The sequence below is a fragment of the Musca autumnalis genome, unplaced genomic scaffold (assembly GCF_047663935.1).
Source record: "Musca autumnalis isolate F117 unplaced genomic scaffold, ASM4766393v1 scaffold_4, whole genome shotgun sequence".
NCBI lineage: Eukaryota > Metazoa > Arthropoda > Insecta > Diptera > Muscidae > Musca > Musca autumnalis.
Genome location: NW_027411977.1, coordinates 232821511 through 232843709, shown reverse-complemented (window position 1 = coordinate 232843709; position 22199 = coordinate 232821511). Strand labels below are relative to the sequence as shown.

The 22199-nt window shown below is 35.8% G+C and overlaps 2 protein-coding genes across 2 annotated transcripts in view; one reads left to right on the top strand and one right to left on the bottom strand.

The window, feature by feature from the left end:
• gig (TSC complex subunit tuberin) overlaps window positions 1-22199 on the top strand; it is a 52579-nt gene that overhangs the window by 13494 nt on the left and 16886 nt on the right. Inside the window, exon 5 of the mRNA XM_073983335.1 lies at window positions 21685-21891. Coding sequence (XP_073839436.1) covers window positions 21685-21891 — 207 coding nt within the window. The remainder of the gene's footprint in view (window positions 1-21684; window positions 21892-22199) is intronic.
• LOC141402353 (ketohexokinase-like) lies at window positions 15505-21063 on the bottom strand. Its single transcript, XM_073983338.1, has 3 exons — window positions 20923-21063; window positions 15971-16608; window positions 15505-15939 (listed from the first exon to the last, which is right to left on the bottom strand). The coding sequence occupies exons 2-3, from the start codon at window positions 16605-16607 to the stop codon at window positions 15644-15646; spliced, it is 933 nt and encodes a 310-aa protein (XP_073839439.1). The 5' UTR covers window position 16608; window positions 20923-21063; the 3' UTR covers window positions 15505-15643.

The following is a 22199-nucleotide window of genomic DNA, read 5'->3' as shown; positions in this document are numbered from 1 at the left end:
GATTCTATGAAATTGTTGGCCAAAGAACTACCATTTCACATTCCTTAAATTCCATTGCATTTTTTTTACTAGTATTGGAACAATTTCCAAGAATTTTCCTCTTTTGTTTGTGTCCGTTCATTCAGTCCATAGGTTGTATGTCTCCAAAGTGGACATTTGATAATGCCAAAATGTCTAGATCGACCCCATAGATAATCTATCAAAATTTGTTGTCTTCATAAATCAAAATTTAATGTATTTTTATAATACCCATTCAAAATAATCTGAGGGGAAAAACGTGCAAAGTTGTACGATATAAATTATAATTTGCTATCGAACAAAGTTTTTCGGTAATCCCAACAAACAAATAATATTGTTAAATAATTGGAATTTAATAATTTTTCATATACAATTTAAAAAATTAAAAATTGTTCTTTTTTATTATTTAGTTCGACCTTTATTTTGACGTCGAGCTCGGTTTTATTTAAACATATATTTATAATAAAGTTAGAAATTTTTCTGCTCAGATTTTTTTATTTAAAAATTTTTTATTTAAAAAATAACGCCTGCGATATTTCTATATACGAATATAGTTAAATTTTGTTCTTATGAAAATTTCATCATATTTTTCTATTCGGAAAAAATAATTTTAATTTTTCTACACAAACATTTTTTTATTTGATTTTTTTCCTATACAGATTTTTTTAAATGAAAAATAATTTAGTAAAAATGAAATACATATCTCTTGGCGTTTTGAATTTATTTTTTCAACAGGTTCTGATCGCGGTCCCTATTACAACGGTAGAATTTTTTCCGGGAGCAAGTCCATGGGCACGCCCATACTTCCTTTCATGTTGACCATCCTTTTTTCATATTGACCCAAAATTTCATTGAATTTTTTTCTTTGCATGAAAGATTTCTCTAATTTCTCTATGCGAAAAAATTTTACCGATTTTTATGCAAAAAAATCAATTTTTATAATTTCAAACAATTTTTACCGATTTTTTTAATTCGAAAAAAGATTTCACCAATTTTCCATTTTTTTCGATGCAAAAAAAAATATTTCACCAAATTTTTTTCTATGCCGAAAATATTTCACCCAATTTTTTTTTATGTGAAAAAATTTAATGAAATTTTTTTCTTTTCGAAAAAAATCGGAAAATTTTCAGCAATTTTTATTTTCTGTGCGAGAAAGTTTCGCCGAATATTTTAGGCAAAATGACAGATTTTTTTTTATGCGAAAAAAATTCAGCGGAACTTTTTTCTGCGAAATAAACTGCAAAGAATTTATTCTATTCGAATAAAGAAAAAATTATGATTTTTTAAGAATTTTTTCTAAGGTCCGAAATTATTCTTTGCATGAAAGATTTCTCTATACGAAAAAAATTTCACTGATTTTTATGCAAAAAAATATCAATTTTTATAATTTCAAACAATTTTTACCGATTTTTTTAATTCGAAAAAAGATTTCACCAATTTTCGAATTTTTTTCGATGCAAAAGAAATATTTCAATGAATTTTTTTTCTATGCCGAAAATATTTTAACCAATTTTCTTTTATGTAAAAAAAATTAATGACATTTTTTCCTTTCGAAAAAAAAAATGGGAAAATTTTCAGCAATTTTTATTTTCTGTGCCAGAAAGTTTTGCCGAATATTTTATGCGAAATGGCAGATTTTTTTCTATGCGAAAAAATTCATTGAAACTTTCTGCGAAACAAACTGCAAAGAATTTATTCTATTCGAAAAAATAAAAAATTATGAATTTTAAAGAATTTTTTCTAAAGTGCGAAATTATTCGGCATAAGCAAAATTTTGTCCAAGCAAAAAAAATCTCTGGTCGTTTTGAGTTTATTTTTTGCCACAGGTGGTCCTTGCGGTCCCTATTACAAAGGTAGATTTTTCCGGAAGCAAGTCTCTTTTTACTGAGATATGTTAAAAATACTAACGAGCACGATAATTTACAAATTGAGTAACCAATTTGACCGAAACTTTACAAATCGTCCTTCCATCATCATAAAAGATTAAATTTTTCGATTATGTGTGGTTAAAGAGCTGTTCTAGGATGATTTTTAACAAGGGCACTCACTGTGGTCCCGCTTACAGCGATAATTTTTTTCTTGGGCACGTCCATGCTTCTTGATATATTGACCCAAAATTTAATAAATTTTTTTATACCAGAAATATTTCGCCAAATTTTTTTATTCAAGAAAACTTTTCCCGATTTTTATGCAAAAAACTTCACAAATTTTTTTTATTCCAAAAAATCGCCATTTGTTTCTAATTTTTTCTATACGAAAAAAGTAAAGAATTTGAAGAAAAGAAATTCTATGCCGAAAATATTTCACCGAATTATTTTACTTTCAAAAAAATCGGAAAATTTGCAAAAACCCCCTATGACACCTTGTGTAGTAGTTGGAGCGCAAGATAACTCTCAAACGGATCTGTCGATTCGGTCCAAAATTTGGCCTTCGTAATATTTTATCAAAACATAGTTTATATTCGAAGATGTGCTATATCGGTCCACTCCTTCAGGTACCTCCCCCACAAAACCTCAAAAATGTTCGGAAAAATTCTGCGCACGATAACTCTTGAAGGGACTGACCGCTGTAATCTATACTTTGCACATCTTAATATATCTACCAGATATAGATCAGGTTCGAATATGGACTATATTTGTCTACTCCTTCTGGTACCTCTCACACAAAATTTCGGATAAGTTCACTTTAAGACCTGCTCTCGAATCACTTTGATTTTTGTTGAAGCTATTTGCATTCGCTACGTCCATTGCGACGGTTAAAGTTTTTTCAGGGGCTAGTCCATATTTCTTGGGAAAACAGCCCGAAAGGTGTAAAAAACCCCTATGTCACCTATGTGGCTTTCGGAGAGCACGATAACTCTCGAACTGTCCAACCGATTTGGTTCAACATTTGGTCTTCGTCATATTATATCCAAACTTAGTTTCATGGGGCAATACCGGTCCACAACTTCGGGTACTTCTCCCCAATATTAAAAAATGTCACTAAAAGCTAGGACGATATCACTTGAATGGGGCAACCAATTTGGTCCAAACTTTGGATCTCCTAATATTTTGTCAAAATTTAGTTTAACTTCTAAAATGTCCCATATTGGTCCTTCCCTAAAGGTTCCTCCCCCACAATGGTTCAACATTTGTGTCTTAGTGCAGTTAATTACTAATCCACATTTTTGTCGGCAAGTTCAAATTTCGAAAAAGGGCCACAAAATTCTGAAAGTTTCACTTCACATTGGCTGAGGGTATATATCTGTCGGCAAAGCCGACTGACTCTTTTTTATTTGTTTTATATGCGAAAAAAATTTTCGAAGAATTTTTTCTATGCGAAAAAAAAGTTCTCCCAATTTTTTCTATGTGAAAAAAATTGTCAACGAATTTTTTCTATGCTAAAAAACTTTCATTTTTTTCTATGTGAAAAAAATTTTGACCGATTTTTTTCTATGCGAAAAAAAAATTTTACCGAATTTTTTTCTATGCGAAAGAAATTTCACCGAATTTTTTTCTATGCGAAAAAAATTGTCAAAGAATTTCTTTCTATGTCTAAAAAATTCAACCGAATTTTTTCCTATGCGAAAAAAATGATGGAAATATTCCAGGTATTTTTTTCTATGCGAAAAAAATTTTCACCGAATTTTTTTTGCGGGAAAATTTCACAGAATTTTTTTATGTGAAAACAATTTTCACAGAATTTTTTTCTATGCGAACAAAATTTTCCCTGAATTTTTTCCTATGCGAACAAAATTTTCACCGAAGTCTTTTCTATGCTATAAGATTTTCCAACGAATTTTGTTTTCTATGCGAAAAAAATTGTCACCCGATTTTTTTCCCTATGCGAACACAAATTGTTCCTATTTTTTTGGGAACAAATTTTCACCGAATTTTCTTCTATGCAAAAAAATGTTCATCCAAATTTTTCAAATGCGAATAAAATTAACACCAGCTTTTTTTTCTATGGTAAAATAATTTCATCCATTTTTTTATGCGAAAAAAATTCACCGACTTACTTTTTACGCGAAAAAATACAGCGTTTTTTCTTTCGAAAGAACATTTTACCAGAAAATTTAATCAAATTTTTTTCACTTCAGTAAAAATGTCATCAACTTTTTGAATTTTTTTCTATGCGAAAAAAAGTTGTCATCGAATTTTTCTATGCGAAAAAAATGTTCATCGAATTTTTTTCTATGCGAAGAAAATGTTCCCAATAAATGTTCGCAAAATTTTTTTCTAAGCGAAAAAAATTTTCAACGACTTTTTTATGCGAAAAAAATGTTCATCGTATTTTTTTCTATGCGAAAAATTTCTTACATAAACTCTACCGATTTTTTGTCTATGCGGGAAAATTTCACAGAATGTTTTTATGTGAAAAAATACTTCAAAGAATTTTTTCATCCCAAAAAAATTCACAGAATTTTTTTATCGGAAAAAATCCACCGAATTTTTTTTATGTGAAATAGGTCCACTTAATTTTTTTCAGTAAATTTTTATGCGAAAAAAAATCACCATTTTGATGAAAATAGATGGCAACCCTCATTAAGCAACATGAATGCTGTTGTAACTTCTTTCTTCTTCTTGTGAAAATCATTCTCTCGTTAATCTTCGTTGTGTAAAGAAGCATAGAATATTACTTTTAATTTCAATAAATCTTTTCATATTATTAAAGAATAAAAACCAAGTTTTATCAGGTTATGGGCCCAGTTCACCCAACACTGGCAATTTGATTGAAAATTAAAAGAAATAAGGAAAGGAGAGAAAAATGAGTGCACCAGTTCTTCAAATAGAAAAGTTGGACAAGAACAATTATGACCTGTGGTCAATCCAGATGCGGAGTGTACTTGTCCATGGTGGCTACTGGAAGATAGTGAATGGAACAATCAAGAAGGAAGGCGATGAAGCGGCAAAAGCCAAATGGGATGCCGAAGACGAAAAGGCCCTAGCATCAATTTTCTTGGGAGTTAAACCAACACAGTTGGCTTATATAAGAAATTGTAAAACTTCACATGAAGCTTGGAAAAAGCTGGAGGAGGTCTATATGCCGAAGGGACCCATACAAAAAGTTTCCTTATACAAAAGATTGTTAAATTTGAAGATGGCGCCAAATGGTAATGTAGTGCAACATTTAAATGAGTTCTCGGAAGTATACGAGAAATTGCATGAAACCGGAATTGAGATTAAGGAGGAGCTTCTGACCATCATGCTTATGTCTAGCCTTCCTGAGGAATTCGACAATTTTGTGATCGCGATGGAAACGCGCGATGATCTTCCTACTTTGTCATCCCTTAGACAGAAGTTGCTAGAGGAGGGAAAGAGAAGACAAGAAAAAGAGGAAGAAACAACAAATCAAAAGGCATTCGTCGCACAACTTGCAAACTCAAAAACAGACAAGAAGAAGCAAAACGGCAAGAAAGGTTTCAAAGGAAAATGTTTCAACTGTGGATTAACGGGACATTATGCGAATAAATGCGAGAAGAAAAAGAACAAAACGCAGGCGATGACGATGTTGGCGGTGGCAGAGACAGCCGCATTAGAAAGCGAAAAATGGTATATAGACAGCGGCGCGACGTCTCATATGTGTAAAAGCAGAGGACTGTTTATGAACTTCAACGCACACAATGAAAGAATTGCGCTTGCTGGGGATAAATATATCAATGCCATTGGTAAAGGTGATGTGAACATATACACAAACGATAATGAAATTAGACTTGAAAATGTTTTATACTCTCCTGAGTTGCAAGCTAATTTCATATCTGTTAACAAGGCTGTCGACAGAGGTTTGACCGTGAATTTTGATGAGAAGAGAGCATTAGTGAAGAAACCAGATGGTAATGTCCTCTTGCAAGCAGAGCGAAAAAACAACATGTTTGTATTCAACAGCAACAAGTGTGAGAAATTGTTCGTTATGGATAATAACAATTTGGTGTGGCACAAAAGATACGGACATCTAAATTTCAAGAGTCTAAATGATTTGACCAAGAAATGTATGGTAAATGGAATGAAGATAAATGAAAATGTTATGGAAAATTGTGACACATGTATGGTCTGCAAAGTTCATGTATTACCATTCCCTAACCAGTCTCAAACGATTTCGAAGGAATTGTTGGAACTTGTCCATTCAGACGTGTGCGGTCCTTTTAGAACTACTTCGGTAGGAGGATCCAAATACTTTGTAACGTTTATCGATGACAAGTCCAGAAGAATATTTGTTTACTTTATGCGGTCGAAATCAGAGGTATTTGAAAAATTCAAGGTGTTTAAAGCCCAAGTTGAGAAGCAGACTGGATGCAAGATTAAAACCCTACGTTCGGACAATGGGCGTGAGTATGTTAATGCGAATTTTGATTCATATCTAGAAAAAGAAGGTATTACACGGCAGTTGACGGTTCCATACACACCCCAACAAAACGGGGTAGCAGAGAGGGCCAACCGCACCCTCGTTGAAATGGCCAGATCCATGATGGTGTATGCGAATGTGAAACCAGCTTTGTGGGCAGAAGCACTGAACACGGCGGTTTATATTAGAAATAGGTGTCCCACTAAGCAGCTGGAAAACAAAACCCCTTATGAAGAATGGTGTGGAAGAAAGCCTAGCGTTCAACATTTCAGGATCTTTGGAGCATATGCTGTTGCATTGGATAAATCTGGGAATAAATCCAAATTTGATGCTAAAGGCAGACGATACATAATGGTCGGCTATTCTTCAACATCTAAGGCGTACCGTCTGTATGATGTGGATAAAAACAAGGTCATCGAATGCCGGGATGTACTTTTTGATGAAAATCGTTTTGGCAAAAGCAGTGAGTCATCTGTTCCTGAAGAATTGTCTAAGAATGATACACTTTTTGATTATCTTCTGCCAGACCAATATAAATCTGATGGCAAAGAAAGTGTCACAGGCGATAATTACAACAAAGCCAAACTACATATGACGGCGAAAATGATGAAAATTCTGAGGATGATATGAGTGACTTGGAAGGCTTCAACGATGGGTTCGAAACAGCAGACAATGATAGCGAGTCCAGAGATGATGATATAGTTGCTGCACAAGAGATTCCAAAGAAAGGCACTGCAGCAGGTAGGCCTAAAATTATTCGTAATGGCAAGCCTGGTCGTCCACGAAAACAAATGTAATGAGGTAATATGCCATGCTGTCGACGAAAATATCCCAAATACGATGGAGCAGGCAATGTCTGATGGTAATAAAGACAAATGGCTCAAGGCGATGGAAGACGAATATCAAGCTCTTTGCAAGAATAGAACTTGGTCGTTGGTGGATCTTCCAAGAGGACAAAAAGCTATTCCATGTAAGTGGGTCTATGCCATAAAAAGAAATGTACATGGTGAAATTGAGAGGATATAAAGCCCGCCTAGTAGCCAAAGGCTGCCACCAACGATTTGGAATTGATTTCCATAAGATTTTTTCACCTGTCGCCCGCTACTCAACAATTCGTACTTTATTGGCTCTGGCTGTGAAGGAAGAAATGTTTTTACATCAAATCGATGTCAGTACTGCATATTTGAACAGTGAACTGCAAGACGAAGTCTACATGCAACAGCCGCCGAATTTTAAGGAAACTAGTTCACCGAACAAAGTCCTACGTCTCCATAAAGCTATTTATGGATTAAAACAAAGCGGAAGGGAGTGGAACTCCAAACTAGATCGCACATTGCGTAAGATGAATTTCAAACCATGCGATAACGAACCCTGTCTTTACAAAGGCATGAGAGTAACGAACCCTGTCTTTACAAAGGCATGAGAGGAAACAAGCTTGTGTTGATCGCCGTTTACGTAGATGATATCATTATTGGATGTAAAGACAAAATGGTTGTTTTAGATATCAAAAGAGAATTGGCAAGCGAGTTCGATGTCAGTGATAAGGGGCAGTTACGTCACTTCCTAGGTATGGAGATCGAAAGAGACGGCGAGACGGGTATGATAAAATTAGGACAAAGCCAATACATACGTGATTTATTGCAACAATATGGCATGGAAGGTTGCAAATCACTACAAGTGCCATTGGAACCCGGTTATCAGGTAAATTGTAATGAAAATGACGAACGTGTAGACCAAACCGAATATCAATCCCTTGTCGGAGCCTTGATATATTTAGCAACTTCTACGAGGCCTGACATCTTGCATTCAGTGTCGAAACTGGCTCAGAAAAATGCTGACCCTCGTAAAGCTGATATGGTTGGCCTAAAACATATTCTGAGATACTTGGCTGGATCGATCAACAAGAAAATAATATATCAACCTAATGGAAGTAATCTGGAAGGATACGTGGATGCCGACTGGGGAGGTAACCTAGTAGACCGAAAATCATATACCGGATTTATATTTTCAATTGGTGGATGTCCCATATCGTGGGAATCCAGAAAGCAGAAATCAGTCGCACTTAGTTGCACAGAAGCTGAGTACGTGGCGTCTTCAGAAGCAGCTAAAGAGGCGATATACTTGAAGCGTCTTTTGAAAGAAATAGGCGTATGGAATAACGAATACGTAACTCTACACATCGACAATCAAGGGGCAATCAAGTTGGCTGAAAACCCAGTTTACCACAAGCGTTCGAAGCACATAGATATAAGGTTTCACCACATCCGAGACTTAGTCCAGAATAATGAAATAAAATTAAAATATTGTCCTTCAACAAATATGGTTGCTGATGTATTAACTAAAAATTTGTCTAAGCAAAAACATTGTAACTTTGTAGATTTAATGAATCTAAGATGAGCTCATTGTAAATGTAAAACATTATTCATGTTGAGGAGGAGTGATGAAAATAGATGGCAACCCTCATTAAGCAACATGAATGCTGTTGTAACTTCTTTCTTCTTCTTGTGAAAATCATTCTCTCATTCTCTCGTTAATCTTCGTTGTGTAAAGAAGCATAGAATATTACTTTTAATTTCAATAAATCTTTTCATATTATTAAAGAATAAAAACCAAGTTTTATCACATTTCTTTCTGAAAAAATTGCATCAATTTTATCTGTGTCAACAATTTTTTGCAAGAATCCGAAAAAATTTACCAAATTTTTTTAATGCGAAAAAATTCACCTTATGCTTTCTTTACGAAAAAATGTTAACCAATTTATTCTCTGTGAAAAACTTTTCACTGATTTTTTTTCTCTAACAAAATTCTATGCAAAAAAATTTCATCAATTTTTCTATGTGAAAAGGTTTTACAATTTTTTTCTATGCTTAAAACATTTCGCAAATTTTTTATACAAAGAACGTTCATCATTTTTTTAAAGCGAAAAAAAATTAGAAAATTTTTCCATGCGAAAAATCGTCATTCGTCATCGTATTTTTCACCCATTTAAAATGTTACTACAAATAGCGTTGTACTATATTGAACACATTCGGACTCGGAAATAATATTGAGGTCCCATATCGTTGAGCTACACAGGTATGCACTCATTGATATGAGAGGAAGAAGTCTCCCCTTCCTTCCCATATCCTTACTGTCATGGAAATTAGGTTTTTAGAAGACAAACGGTTCCCGAGATATAACAACACTTTGGGAAACTCAAAGTTTAACTTCCACAAACGACAAATATTTATTAAATATCCAATGTTTCAACCACGGCTAGAAGGTAATCCATGTTTTCAATTAGTTTGTAGTTAAATTAAATTTTGAATTTATGACCCATAGTGCGTATGAATATTATTAATAGAGGAGTTGTTTTACTAAAAACTTCATAACTTGAAGATTTTCAAAACAATTTAAGATTTGAAAATGTATTTGAAACTAGATATATTAGGCTATTTAGTACTCTTTGTGAATATGTTGGTAAAATTATTGGAAATTATGTAAAAAAATTTGATTGAGGAACATTTTCCATGTACATACATACATATATTATGTCTTATGACTCCATATTCAAATCAACAAATTTTATATTCATATACAAGTCTCCTGATTCAATGCATTGCACATTTCTATAAAAATATATTTATGATTCAATTATTTAAATTTCAAATTCTCAAATTCCCAATCAGTAAACAAACAAAAAACAACAACTTAATCTCTTTTTAAGACGAAAATTTCTCTTCTTGGAAATTCATTCACTTCAATTTTGAGGGCGGTTAAAATTTCTTGATAAACTGCTGAAGATACGCAGTTATAATTTTTATAGTAAGACGCGATCATAATGCATGCAGTATTGAGAATATTTATCAATAAATTTTTCAAAATTTTCTTATCGGTTAATTTTTATTAATTCTAACATGTGTGTTTGGTTGGTGTTCTTTATGTTGTTTTTGGTGAGAATATGCTACGACGATGGTGTGGTATTAATTGCCTCCGAGTTATTGACTGATCGATCGTCTGGGAAAAATAATAATTACAAAAAATTCCGTTATAAAGATTTTATTTCCCTTAAGATAAATGATATGCAGATATAAACAATGATGATAACAATTGATGTTTTGAAAAAGCCAAATAAAAATGATTCAGAATTTTATAAATATGTACTACGTAGTATGAGGAAATTTTAAAATTATCATCTAATGACAGAACGAACGGCTGGAATGTTGAAAACAAAAATTAACCAGTATTTATTTCATAGGCGATCTGTGAACATCATCTTCGATGGAACTTGATATGGCGGACGATCTAAAAACACCATAATTATGTCTCCACATTCAAGAAGCAACCATGGATAACTAATAATAATTTTAGGATAAAAAACAATATTTAAAGAACCTGAAGACCAAACCATCTTTAAGGACAAGGAGATCCGCTCCTGAATGGCAGCATCGGTAAAATTACTATAGTTGTGTATTAAGGGACTATAGAAGCACCCTTTCTTTCAGAAAGGGACTATAGAAGCACCCTTTCTTTCAGAAAGGGACTATAGAAGCACCCTTTCTTTCTGAAAGGGACTATAGAAGCACCCTTTCTTTCAGAAAGGGACTATAGAAGCACCCTTTCTTTCTGAAAGGGACTATAGAAGCACCCTTTCTTTCAGAAAGGGACTATAGAAGCACCCTTTCTTTCAGAAAGGGACTATAGAAGCACCCTTTCTTTCAGAAAGGGACTATAGAAGCACCCTTTCTTTCAGAAAGGGACTATAGAAGCACCCTTTCTTTCAGAAAGGGACTATAGAAGCACCCTTTCTTTCAGAAAGGGACTATAGAAGCACCCTTTCTTTCAGAAAGGGACTATAGAAGCACCCTTTCTTTCAGAAAGGGACTATAGAAGCACCCTTTCTTTCAGAAAGGGACTATAGAAGCACCCTTTCTTTCAGAAAGGGACTATAGAAGCACCCTTTCTTTCAGAAAGGGACTATAGAAGCACCCTTTCTTTCAGAAAGGGACTATAGAAGCACCCTTTCTTTCAGAAAGGGACTATAGAAGCACCCTTTCTTTCAGAAAGGGACTATAGAAGCACCCTTTCTTTCAGAAAGGGACTATAGAAGCACCCTTTCTTTCAGAAAGGGACTATAGAAGCACCCTTTCTTTCAGAAAGGGACTATAGAAGCACCCTTTCTTTCAGAAAGGGACTATAGAAGCACCCTTTCTTTCAGAAAGGGACTATAGAAGCACCCTTTCTTTCAGAAAGGGACTATAGAAGCACCCTTTCTTTCAGAAAGGGACTATAGAAGCACCCTTTCTTTCAGAAAGGGACTATAGAAGCACCCTTTCTTTCAGAAAGGGACTATAGAAGCACCCTTTCTTTCAGAAAGGGACTATAGAAGCACCCTTTCTTTCAGAAAGGGACTATAGAAGCACCCTTTCTTTCAGAAAGGGACTATAGAAGCACCCTTTCTTTCAGAAAGGGACTATAGAAGCACCCTTTCTTTCAGAAAGGGACTATAGAAGCACCCTTTCTTTCAGAAAGGGACTATAGAAGCACCCTTTCTTTCAGAAAGGGACTATAGAAGCACCCTTTCTTTCAGAAAGGGACTATAGAAGCACCCTTTCTTTCAGAAAGGGACTATAGAAGCACCCTTTCTTTCAGAAAGGGACTATAGAAGCACCCTTTCTTTCAGAAAGGGACTATAGAAGCACCCTTTCTTTCAGAAAAGGGACTATAGAAGCACCCTTTCTTTCAGAAAGGGACTATAGAAGCACCCTTTCTTTCAGAAAGGGACTATAGAAGCACCCTTTCTTTCAGAAAGGGACTATAGAAGCACCCTTTCTTTCAGAAAGGGACTATAGAAGCACCCTTCCTTTCAGAAAGGGACTATAGAAGCACCCTTTCTTTCAGAAAGGGACTATAGAAGCACCCTTTCTTTCAGAAAGGGACTATAGAAGCACCCTTTCTTTCAGAAAGGGACTATAGAAGCACCCTTTCTTTCAGAAAGGGACTATAGAAGCACCCTTTCTTTCAGAAAGGGACTATAGAAGCACCCTTTCTTTCAGAAAGGGACTATAGAAGCACCCTTTCTTTCAGAAAGGGACTATAGAAGCACCCTTTCTTTCAGAAAGGGACTATAGAAGCACCCTTTCTTTCAGAAAGGGACTATAGAAGCACCCTTTCTTTCAGAAAGGGACTATAGAAGCACCCTTTCTTTCAGAAAGGGACTATAGAAGCACCCTTTCTTTCAGAAGGGACTATAGAAGCACCCTTTCTTTCAGAAAGGGACTATAGAAGCACCCTTTCTTTCAGAAAGGGACTATAGAAGCACCCTTTCTTTCAGAAAGGGACTATAGAAGCACCCTTTCTTTCAGAAAGGGACTATAGAAGCACCCTTTCTTTCAGAAAGGGACTATAGAAGCACCCTTTCTTTCAGAAAGGGACTATAGAAGCACCCTTTCTTTCAGAAAGGGGACTATAGAAGCACCCTTTCTTTCAGAAAGGGACTATAGAAGCACCCTTTCTTTCAGAAAGGGACTATAGAAGCACCCTTTCTTTCAGAAAGGGACTATAGAAGCACCCTTTCTTTCAGAAAGGGACTATAGAAGCACCCTTTCTTTCAGAAAGGGACTATAGAAGCACCCTTTCTTTCAGAAAGGGACTATAGAAGCACCCTTTCTTTCAGAAAGGGACTATAGAAGCACCCTTTCTTTCAGAAAGGGACTATAGAAGCACCCTTTCTTTCAGAAAGGGACTATAGAAGCACCCTTTCTTTCAGAAAGGGACTATAGAAGCACCCTTTCTTTCAGAAAGGGACTATAGAAGCACCCTTTCTTTCAGAAAGGGACTATAGAAGCACCCTTTCTTTCAGAAAGGGACTATAGAAGCACCCTTTCTTTCAGAAAGGGACTATAGAAGCACCCTTTCTTTCAGAAAGGGACTATAGAAGCACCCTTTCTTTCAGAAAGGGACTATAGAAGCACCCTTTCTTTCAGAAAGGGACTATAGAAGCACCCTTTCTTTCAGAAAGGGACTATAGAAGCACCCTTTCTTTCAGAAAGGGACTATAGAAGCACCCTTTCTTTCAGAAAGGGACTATAGAAGCACCCTTTCTTTCAGAAAGGGACTATAGAAGCACCCTTTCTTTCAGAAAGGGACTATAGAAGCACCCTTTCTTTCAGAAAGGGACTATAGAAGCACCCTTTCTTTCAGAAATGGACTATAGAAGCACCCTTTCTATCAGAAAGGGACTATAGAAGCACCCTTTCTTTCAGAAAGGGACTATAGAAGCACCCTTTCTTTCAGAAAGGGGACTATAGAAGCACCCTTTCTTTCAGAAATGGACTATAGAAGCACCCTTTCTTTCAGAAATGGACTATAGAAGCACCCTTTCTTTCAGAAATGGACTATAGAAGCACCCTTTCTTTCAGAAATGGACTATAGAAGCACCCTTTCTTTCAGAAAGGGACTATAGAAGCACCCTTTCTTTCAGAAAGGGACTATAGAAGCACCCTTTCTTTCAGAAAGGGACTATAGAAGCACCCTTTCTTCAGAAAGGGACTATAGAAGCACCCTTTCTTTCAGAAAGGGACTATAGAAGCACCCTTTCTTTCAGAAATGGACTATAGAAGCACCCTTTCTTTCAGAAATGGACTATAGAAGCAACCTTTCTTTCAGAAAGGGACTATAGAAGCAACCTTTCTTTCAGAAAGGGACTATAGAAGCACCTTTTCTTTCAGAAAGGGACTATAGAAGCACCCTTTCTTCCAGAAAGGGACTATAGAAGCACCCTTTCTTTCAGAAAGGGACTATAGAAGCACCCTTTCTTTCAGAAAGGGACTATAGAAGCACCCTTTCTTTCAGAAAGGGACTATAGAAGCACCCTTTCTTTCAGAAAGGGACTATAGAAGCACCCTTTCTTTCAGAAAGGGACTATAGAAGCACCCTTTCTTTCAGAAATGGACTATAGAAGCACCCTTTCTATCAGAAAGGGACTATAGAAGCACCCTTTCTTTCAGAAAGGGACTATAGAAGCACCCTTTCTTTCAGAAAGGGACTATAGAAGCACCCTTTCTTTCAGAAATGGACTATAGAAGCACCCTTTCTTTCAGAAATGGACTATAGAAGCACCCTTTCTTTCAGAAATGGACTATAGAAGCACCCTTTCTTTCAGAAATGGACTATAGAAGCACCCTTTCTTTCAGAAAGGGACTATAGAAGCACCCTTTCTTTCAGAAAGGGACTATAGAAGCACCCTTTCTTTCAGAAAGGGACTATAGAAGCACCCTTTCTTTCAGAAATGGACTATAGAAGCACCCTTTCTTTCAGAAATGGACTATAGAAGCACCCTTTCTTTCAGAAAGGGACTATAGAAGCAACCTTTCTTTCAGAAAGGGACTATAGAAGCACCTTTTCTTTCAAGAAAGGGACTATAGAAGCACCCTTTCTTCCAGAAAGGGACTATAGAAGCACCCTTTCTTTCAGAAAGCGACTATAGAAACACCCTTTCTTTCAGAAAGTGTCTACAGAACCACCCATTCTTTCAGAAATGGCCTACAGAAGCACCCATTCTTTAAGAAAGGGTCTATAATAGCACCCATTTTTTCAGAAAGGGTCTATAGAAGCACCCTTTCATTCAAAAAATGTCCATAGAATCACCCTTTCATTCGGAAAGGGTCCATAGAAGCACCATTTCATTCAGAAAGGGTCCATAGAAGCACCCTTTCATTCAGAAAGGATCCATAGAAGCACCCTTTCATTCAGAAAGGGTCCATAAAAGCCCCCTTTCATTCAGAAAAGGGTCCATAGAAGCCCCATTTCATTCAGAACGGGCCTTTGGAATCTGCCTTTCATTAACAAAGGGTCTTTGGTAGCACTCTTCTTTCGGGAAGGTTCTTTCGAACCCACCTTTCTTTCAGAATGGCTCTTTGGAAGTACCCTTTCTTTCAGAAGGGGTTTTTGGACGTACCCTTTCTTTCAGAAGGGTACTATGGTGGTACACTATATTTTATAAAGGGTCTTTGGAAGCTACCTTTCTTTCAGAAAGGGTTTTTGGAAGCTACCTTTTTTCAGAAGGGTCTTTGGAAGTACCCTTTCTTTTATGAAAGGTCTTTGGAAGTACCCTTTCACCCTTTTTTTACAAAGTGTCTTTCGAAGTGTCTTTTTTACACGAAACAACAAACAACTTTTGTTTATATAATTTATTTATTTAATAATTTTTTCGTTAATATCACATTGTTATTAGTTTTTTTGGGAATGTCGCGTAAACCTTAATATTCTCTAAACCTCCACAAGGCTCTGGTAACAATAGTTCAATACAATAATTTCAAAAAAATTATTCACATTCTTGATATTGAAAACCCTCCAATTCATCATAACCTCTACGTTGGATTTTAAATGCAGCCGCCTGGTTGGCATAACGTACCGCCTCTTCTAAAGGTTTCTTCAAGTGATGTAAAGCATAAATACAGGCTGCCAAAAATGTATCACCAGCACCCAAAGAGTCCACCACTTCATTAACCTGACAAGCAGGCACTGAAACATATTCTCCAGAAGAACTCAAACAATCAGTGCTCACTGAACCCCAAGGGCATACAATATTGGTGTGGAGCCATTTCAGAGCACTCTCCACTTTCTCCTCCTCCTTTTTCCTGTAATTCACGTATAATTTCTTTGGCACCAAAAACAGCCTCTTTGGCCGTATTCCAACCCATATGTTCTGCCATATCTTTGGACACAAACACCACATCCGAGCGACAGGCCAATTCAAACAAATCTCTATTCAGTTTTTCCAATTCCACTGAAATTTTTATGGCATCGTTTGTCCCATCATTGTGTTCTCTTATCCAATCGATCATTCCTCGTGTCTCTTTTACATTTCTCCCCTCAAAGTGTATCCAACTATATTCCGATAATTGAATTTTCTTGAAATCTTCATATCGCAAAATTGGAAATCCTGGATTAGAATGTACTATGGTCCGGGTGCCTTTACTTTTAACCAATATTATACTTGAAAATGGTGGATCCATATCGGTTGTGGGACAATTTTCTATGTGTATATCGCGCCTACGACAATCTTCATAAAGGAAACCAAATGCCGGCGAGGTACTTATCATTCCTAGAAATTCGCAGGGAGCTCCCAATTTACGTAGCACAGTGGAATTATTTGAAGCATTACCACCCCGCTGCCAGTAACCATTCTGGCAACGTCTATCCGTGTCTTCTTTGGGGTATTCAGCACAAACATGTATTATGTCCAGCACACACATGCCAACGCATAGGATTCGTTTCTCGGGCATTCTGAAAGAGAGGAAAAAAGGGGAATTAAAAGGGGAAAATGAAGGAAACAAGAAAGAATGAAAAAAGAAAGAAAGGGTCTACAGAAACACCCTTTCTATAGAAGGGAAAAGTGTTTTTGCTAAATATGAGGGTGCTTCTGCAGACCCTTTGTAGAGGTAAGGTGCTTCTATAGACCCTTTCTGGCAAAAAGGCTGCTTCTATAGACCCTTTCTGAAAGATATGGTCTTCTTTTGACCCGTTCTGAAAGAAATCTGCTTCTATGGAACCTTTCGGAAAGAAAAGGGTTTTCTATAGAACGATTCTGAAGGAAAAAATGCTTCTGTGGAACCTTTATGAAAGAAAAGGTGCTTCTATGGAACTTTCTGAAAGAAAAGGTGCCCCTATGGAACCTTTCTGAAAGAAAAAATGCTTCTATGGAACCTTTCTAAAATAAAGGGTGCTTTTATGGAACCTTTCTAAAATAAAGGGTGCTTTTATGGAACCTTTCTGAAGGAAAAATTGCTTCTATGGAACCTTTCTGAAAGAAAAGGTGCTTATATGGGACCTTTCTGAAGGAAAATGATCTTCTATGGAACCTTTTTGAAAGAAAAGGTGCTTCTATGTAACATTTCTAAAGGAAAAGTTGCTTCTATGGAACCTTTTTGAATGCAAAAATACTTCTATGGAACATTTCTAAAAGAAAAGGTGCTTCTATGGCACCTTTGTGAAGGAAAAAATGCTTCAATGGAATTTTTCTAAAAGAAAACGTGATTCTATGGAACCTTTTTGAAGGAAAAGGTGCTTCTATGGAACCTTTCTGAAAGAAAAGGTGCCTCTATTGAACCTTTCTGAAGGAACAAATGTTTCTATGGAACCATTCTGAAAAAGGTGAACCTTTTTGTAAGAAAATGTGCTTCTATGAAACCTTTCGGAAATAAAAGGGTCTTCTATGGAACCTTTCTGAAAGAAAAAGTGCTTCTATGGAAACTTTCTGAAGGAAAAGTTGCTTCTATGGTACCTTTCTGAAAGAAAGGGTGCTTCTGTTGACCTTTCTGAAGGAAAAGTTGCTTCTATGGTACCTTTCTTAAAGAAAGGGTGCTTCTATGGAACATTTCTTAAAGAAAGGGTGCTTCTATGGAACCTTTCTTAAAGAAAGGGTGCTTCTATGGAACCTTTCTTAAAGAAAGGGTGCTTCTATGGAACCTTTCGGAAAGAAAAGGGTTTTATATAGAAACTTTCTGAAGGAAAAAATGCTGTGGAACCTTTCGGAAAGAAAAGGGTTTTCTATAGAACCTTTCTGAAGGAAAAAATGCTGTGGAACCTGTCTTTCAGAAAGGGTCTATAGAAGCAGGGTTTTCTATAGAACCTTTCTGAAGGAAAAAATGCTTCTATGGAACCTTTCGGAAAGAAAAGGGTTTTCTATAGAACCATTCTGAAGGAAAAAATGCTTCTGTGGAACCTTTCGGAAAGAAAAGGGTTTTCTATAGAACCATTCTGAAGGAAAAAATGCTTCTGTGGAACCTTTATGAAAGAAAAGGTGCTCCTATGGAAACTTTGTAAAGGAAAAAATGCTTCTGTGGAACCTTTATGAAAGAAAAGGTGCTTCTATGGAACCTTTCTGAAAGAAAAAGTGCTTCTATGGAAACTTTCTGAAGGAAAAGTTGCTTCTATGGTACCTTTCTCAAAGAAAGGGTGCTTCTATGGAACCTTTCTTAAAGAAAGGGTGCTTCTATGGAACCTTTCTTAAAGAAAAGGGATTTATATAGAACCTTTCTGAAGGAAAAAATGCTGTGGAACCTTTCGGAAAGAAAAGGGTTTCCTATAGAACCTTTCTGAAGGAAAAAATGCTGTGGAACCTTTCTTTCAGAAAGGGTCTATAGAAGCAGGGTCTTCTATAGAACCTTTCTGAAGGAAAAAATGCTTCTATGGAACATTTCTGAAAAAGGTGCTTCTATAGAACCTTTTTGTAAGAAAATGTGCTTCTATGAAACCTTTCGGAAATAAAAGGGTCTTCTATGGAACCTTTCTGAAAGAAAAAGTGCTTCTATGGAAACTTTCTGAAGGAAAAGTTGCTTCTATGGTACCTTTCTGAAAGAAAGGGTGCTTCTGTTGACCTTTCTGAAGGAAAAGTTGCTGCTATGGTACCTTTGTTAAAGGAAGGGTGCTTCTATGGAACCTTTCTTAAAGAAAGGGTGCTTCTATGGAACCTTTCTTAAAGAAAGGGTGCTTCTATGGAACTTTTCTTAAAGAAAGGGTGCTTCTATGGAACCTTTCTTAAAGAAAGGGTGCTTCTATGGAACCTTTCGGAAAGAAAAGGGTTTTATATAGAACCTTTCTGAAGGAAAAAATGCTGTGGAACCTTTCGGAAAGAAAAGGGTTTCCTATAGAACCTTTCTGAAGGAAAAAATGCTGTGGAACCTTTCTTTTAGAAAGGGTCTATAGAAGCAGGGTTTTCTATAGAACCTTTCTGAAGGAAAAAATGCTTCTATGGAACCTTTCGGAAAGAAAAGGCTTTTCTATAGAAACATTCTGAAGGAAAAAATGCTTCTGTGGAAACTTTATGAAAGAAAAGGTGCTCCTATGGAACCTTTCTGAAGGAATAAATACTTCTATGGAACCTTTCTGAAGGAAAATTTGCTTCTATCGAACATTTCTTAAAGAGAAGGTGCTTCTATGGGACCTTTCGAAAGGGAAAGACGTTTCAATGGAACCTTTCGGAAAGAAAATGCGTTTCAATGGAACCTCTCTGAAAGGAAAGGTGCTTCTATGGAACCTTTCTAAAGGAAAAGTTGCTTCTATGGAACCTTTCTGAAGGAAAAGTTGCTTCTATGGAACCTTTTTGAAAGAAAATGTGCTTCTATGGAATTTTTCTGAAGGATAAGGGTCTTCTATGGAACCTTTCTGAAAGAAAAGGTGGTTCTATGGAAACTTTCGGAAGGAAAATTTGCTTCTATCGAACCTTTCTTAAAAAAGGTGCTGCTGCTTTCCGAAGGATAATGTCTTCTATGGAACTTTCTGAAAGAAAAGGTGCTTCTATGGAATCTATCTAAAGGAAAAACTGCTTCTATGGAACCTTTCTGAAGGCAAAAATGCTTGCAACATTTTTAAAAGAAAAGGTGTTTCTATGGAACCTTTCTAAAGGAAAAGTTGCTTCTTTGGAACCTTTCTGAAGGATAAAATGTTTCTATGAAACCTTTATGAAGGAAAAATTGCTTCTATGGAATCTTTCTGAAAAAAATTCTTCTATGGAAACTTTCGGAAAGAAAAGGGGCTTCTGTTGAACTTTCTGAAGGAAAAAGGGCTTCTATGGAACCTTTCTAAAAGAAAAGGTGCCTCTATGGAACCTTTCTGAAGGAAAAATATGCTTCTATGGGACGTTTCTGAAAGAAAAGGTGCTTCTATGAAAACTTTCTGAAGGAAAAAATGCTTCTATGGAACCTTCCTTAACGAAATACTGCTTCTATAGTGCCTTTCTGAAAGAAAGGGCGCTTCTGTAGATCCTTTCTGATGGAAAAAGTGCTTCCATAGATCCTTTCTGAAAGAAGGGGTGCCTCCATAGAGCCTTTCGAAAGGAAAGGGTGCTTCCATAGACCCTTTCTGAAGAAAGGGGTGCTTCCATTGACCCTTTCTGAAAGAAGGTATGCTTCCATAGACCCTTTCGAAAGGAAAGGGTGCTTCCATAGACCCTTTATGAAGGAAGGGATACTTCCATAGACCCTTTTGGAAGGAAATGGTGCTCGTATGGACCCTTTCTAAAGGATAGGGTGCACCCTTTCTGAGAGAAATGATGCTTTTATATACCTTTTCTGAAAGAAAGGGTGCTTCTATAGACCATTTCTGAGAGAAAGGGTGCTTCTATAGACCTTTTCTGAAAGAATGGGTGCTTCTATAGTCCCTTTCTGGAAGAATGGATGCTTCTATAGTCCCTTTCTGGAAGAAAGGGTTCTCCTATAGACCCTTTCACTGCATAACAACGCCTTCTGGCCAGCGAAACACAAGTGGTTCTAGCCCAGTTACGATCCGGAATTGATGGCAGTATACCCAACACATTCCTTGAATGTGTATTGGGAACGTACGACACGCTAAATTTGTTTAGATGCCCAGCTAACCCCTCACAGCTGTTTCCTGATTTTTTATGGACGCAGCCAGTACATCTTGCAGTATTATTTGGTTACAACAACAAAAAGCTTTAAAATCTTTGGGTATATATTAATGATCTCACTGAAGGATTCTTTTGATTTGGATCAATCCATATTTTCTTTTGGGCTTTATCCATGTTTTGTGAACCAAAAGTTATTAATAGCTATAACATAATATTTAACATTTAGTAATTACCTTATATCACATTCAATTTACTATTTTATTCAACGAAAAGAATTTGTTGGAATCAAGTTGGATTAATTTGACCTTAATACGTTTCCACTTTCTTATCGCACCTTGCAAAGGTTTTTTCTACTTTTGATTGACAGATCACACTTTCTGGAACCATTAACATTTAATTATTTAACGTTTTTATCAGTTGAAGGTGATCACACATTCGGTATTACAATATTATTTCTTTTCTTCAATTAAATTTATTTTTATAATATTTTTGTTAATCTCTTTAAAACTGTCGAAAAAAAAACATTCTTTTCAAGTGTGATCGCAGATGTTTTTGACATTAAGTTAATTTTAATCTCTGCTGAGGTAAACAGATACGGCGACGGGCTTGATTGATATGACTACAAACACCAAACAACGGACGAGGAGAAAGAGTTAATTTAAACAAGAGTACTGAGAATTACTGATAAAACAGACTGACTGTTAGACTTAACAGCTGTTTTAATAAAAATAAACAATAACTAAAGAGTGGTAGCAAAATTTAAACAATCAAAAGAGTTGTGAACCGTATGAATCAAGAAGAGAGTCAAATGTCAACTTAAGTAAGAGAGGGAGCTTAGTTACCATTGAAAGAAACAGCTGTTAAATGAAGCGAAATCACTTTTCATTTAAAACATTTAAATAAAGCTTATTTAAACAAAAAATTTAGACTTTTTTAAATAACTGTTACTTATTTAAATTTATTAATCAATTTTATTTTATTTTCCCCTTTTTTAGATCATGAAAAACCTTTTGGGCACAGAGCTGGGTTATCATTCCATGAAAATGATGTGTAACATCTTAAATGATCGTTCCCTGTATGAAGATGAGTATTTATTGAGGGGAGCTGTATTCCACTTGAATATGAACATATTTGGAGCACCTATGGTATTTCAAGTATCACCCTTGTTTTATGCCTCAATGGTGTTGAATAGTTTTTTGAGGGTAAGTTGAATGTAATAAAATTACATAAAATGTAATAAATATATTTATTACATTAGAGAAGAAGTATAGAGTGTGTTAATTAAAACCAGTAAAGGAGTCTTTATAAGCATCAAGCTTGGATCGGGTCCAAATTTTTTCCACAGTTCGGTCTCGTAACCCTGATCACTAATATATATAACTCCTATTGCGGAAGTGCATACTTCCCGAGATATGGGCCTCTGAAGTTCCGAACATTCCTTTGTGTATAACGGATAATGATAATATGGGTACCATTGTAAAGCTTATAGTATAATAGTAAAATTTTCTTT

Bases quoted from the DNA above. Each gene is read 5' to 3' on its own strand.
- LOC141402353 (XM_073983338.1), bottom strand. From the start codon at position 16,607: ATGCCCGAGAAACGAATCCTATGCGTTGGCATGTGTGTGCTGGACATA. The intron at 15,940-15,970 runs GTGAATTACAGG...AGGAGGAGAAAG, and splicing joins TGGTGCCAAAGAAATTATAC to TGGAGAGTGCTCTGAAATGG.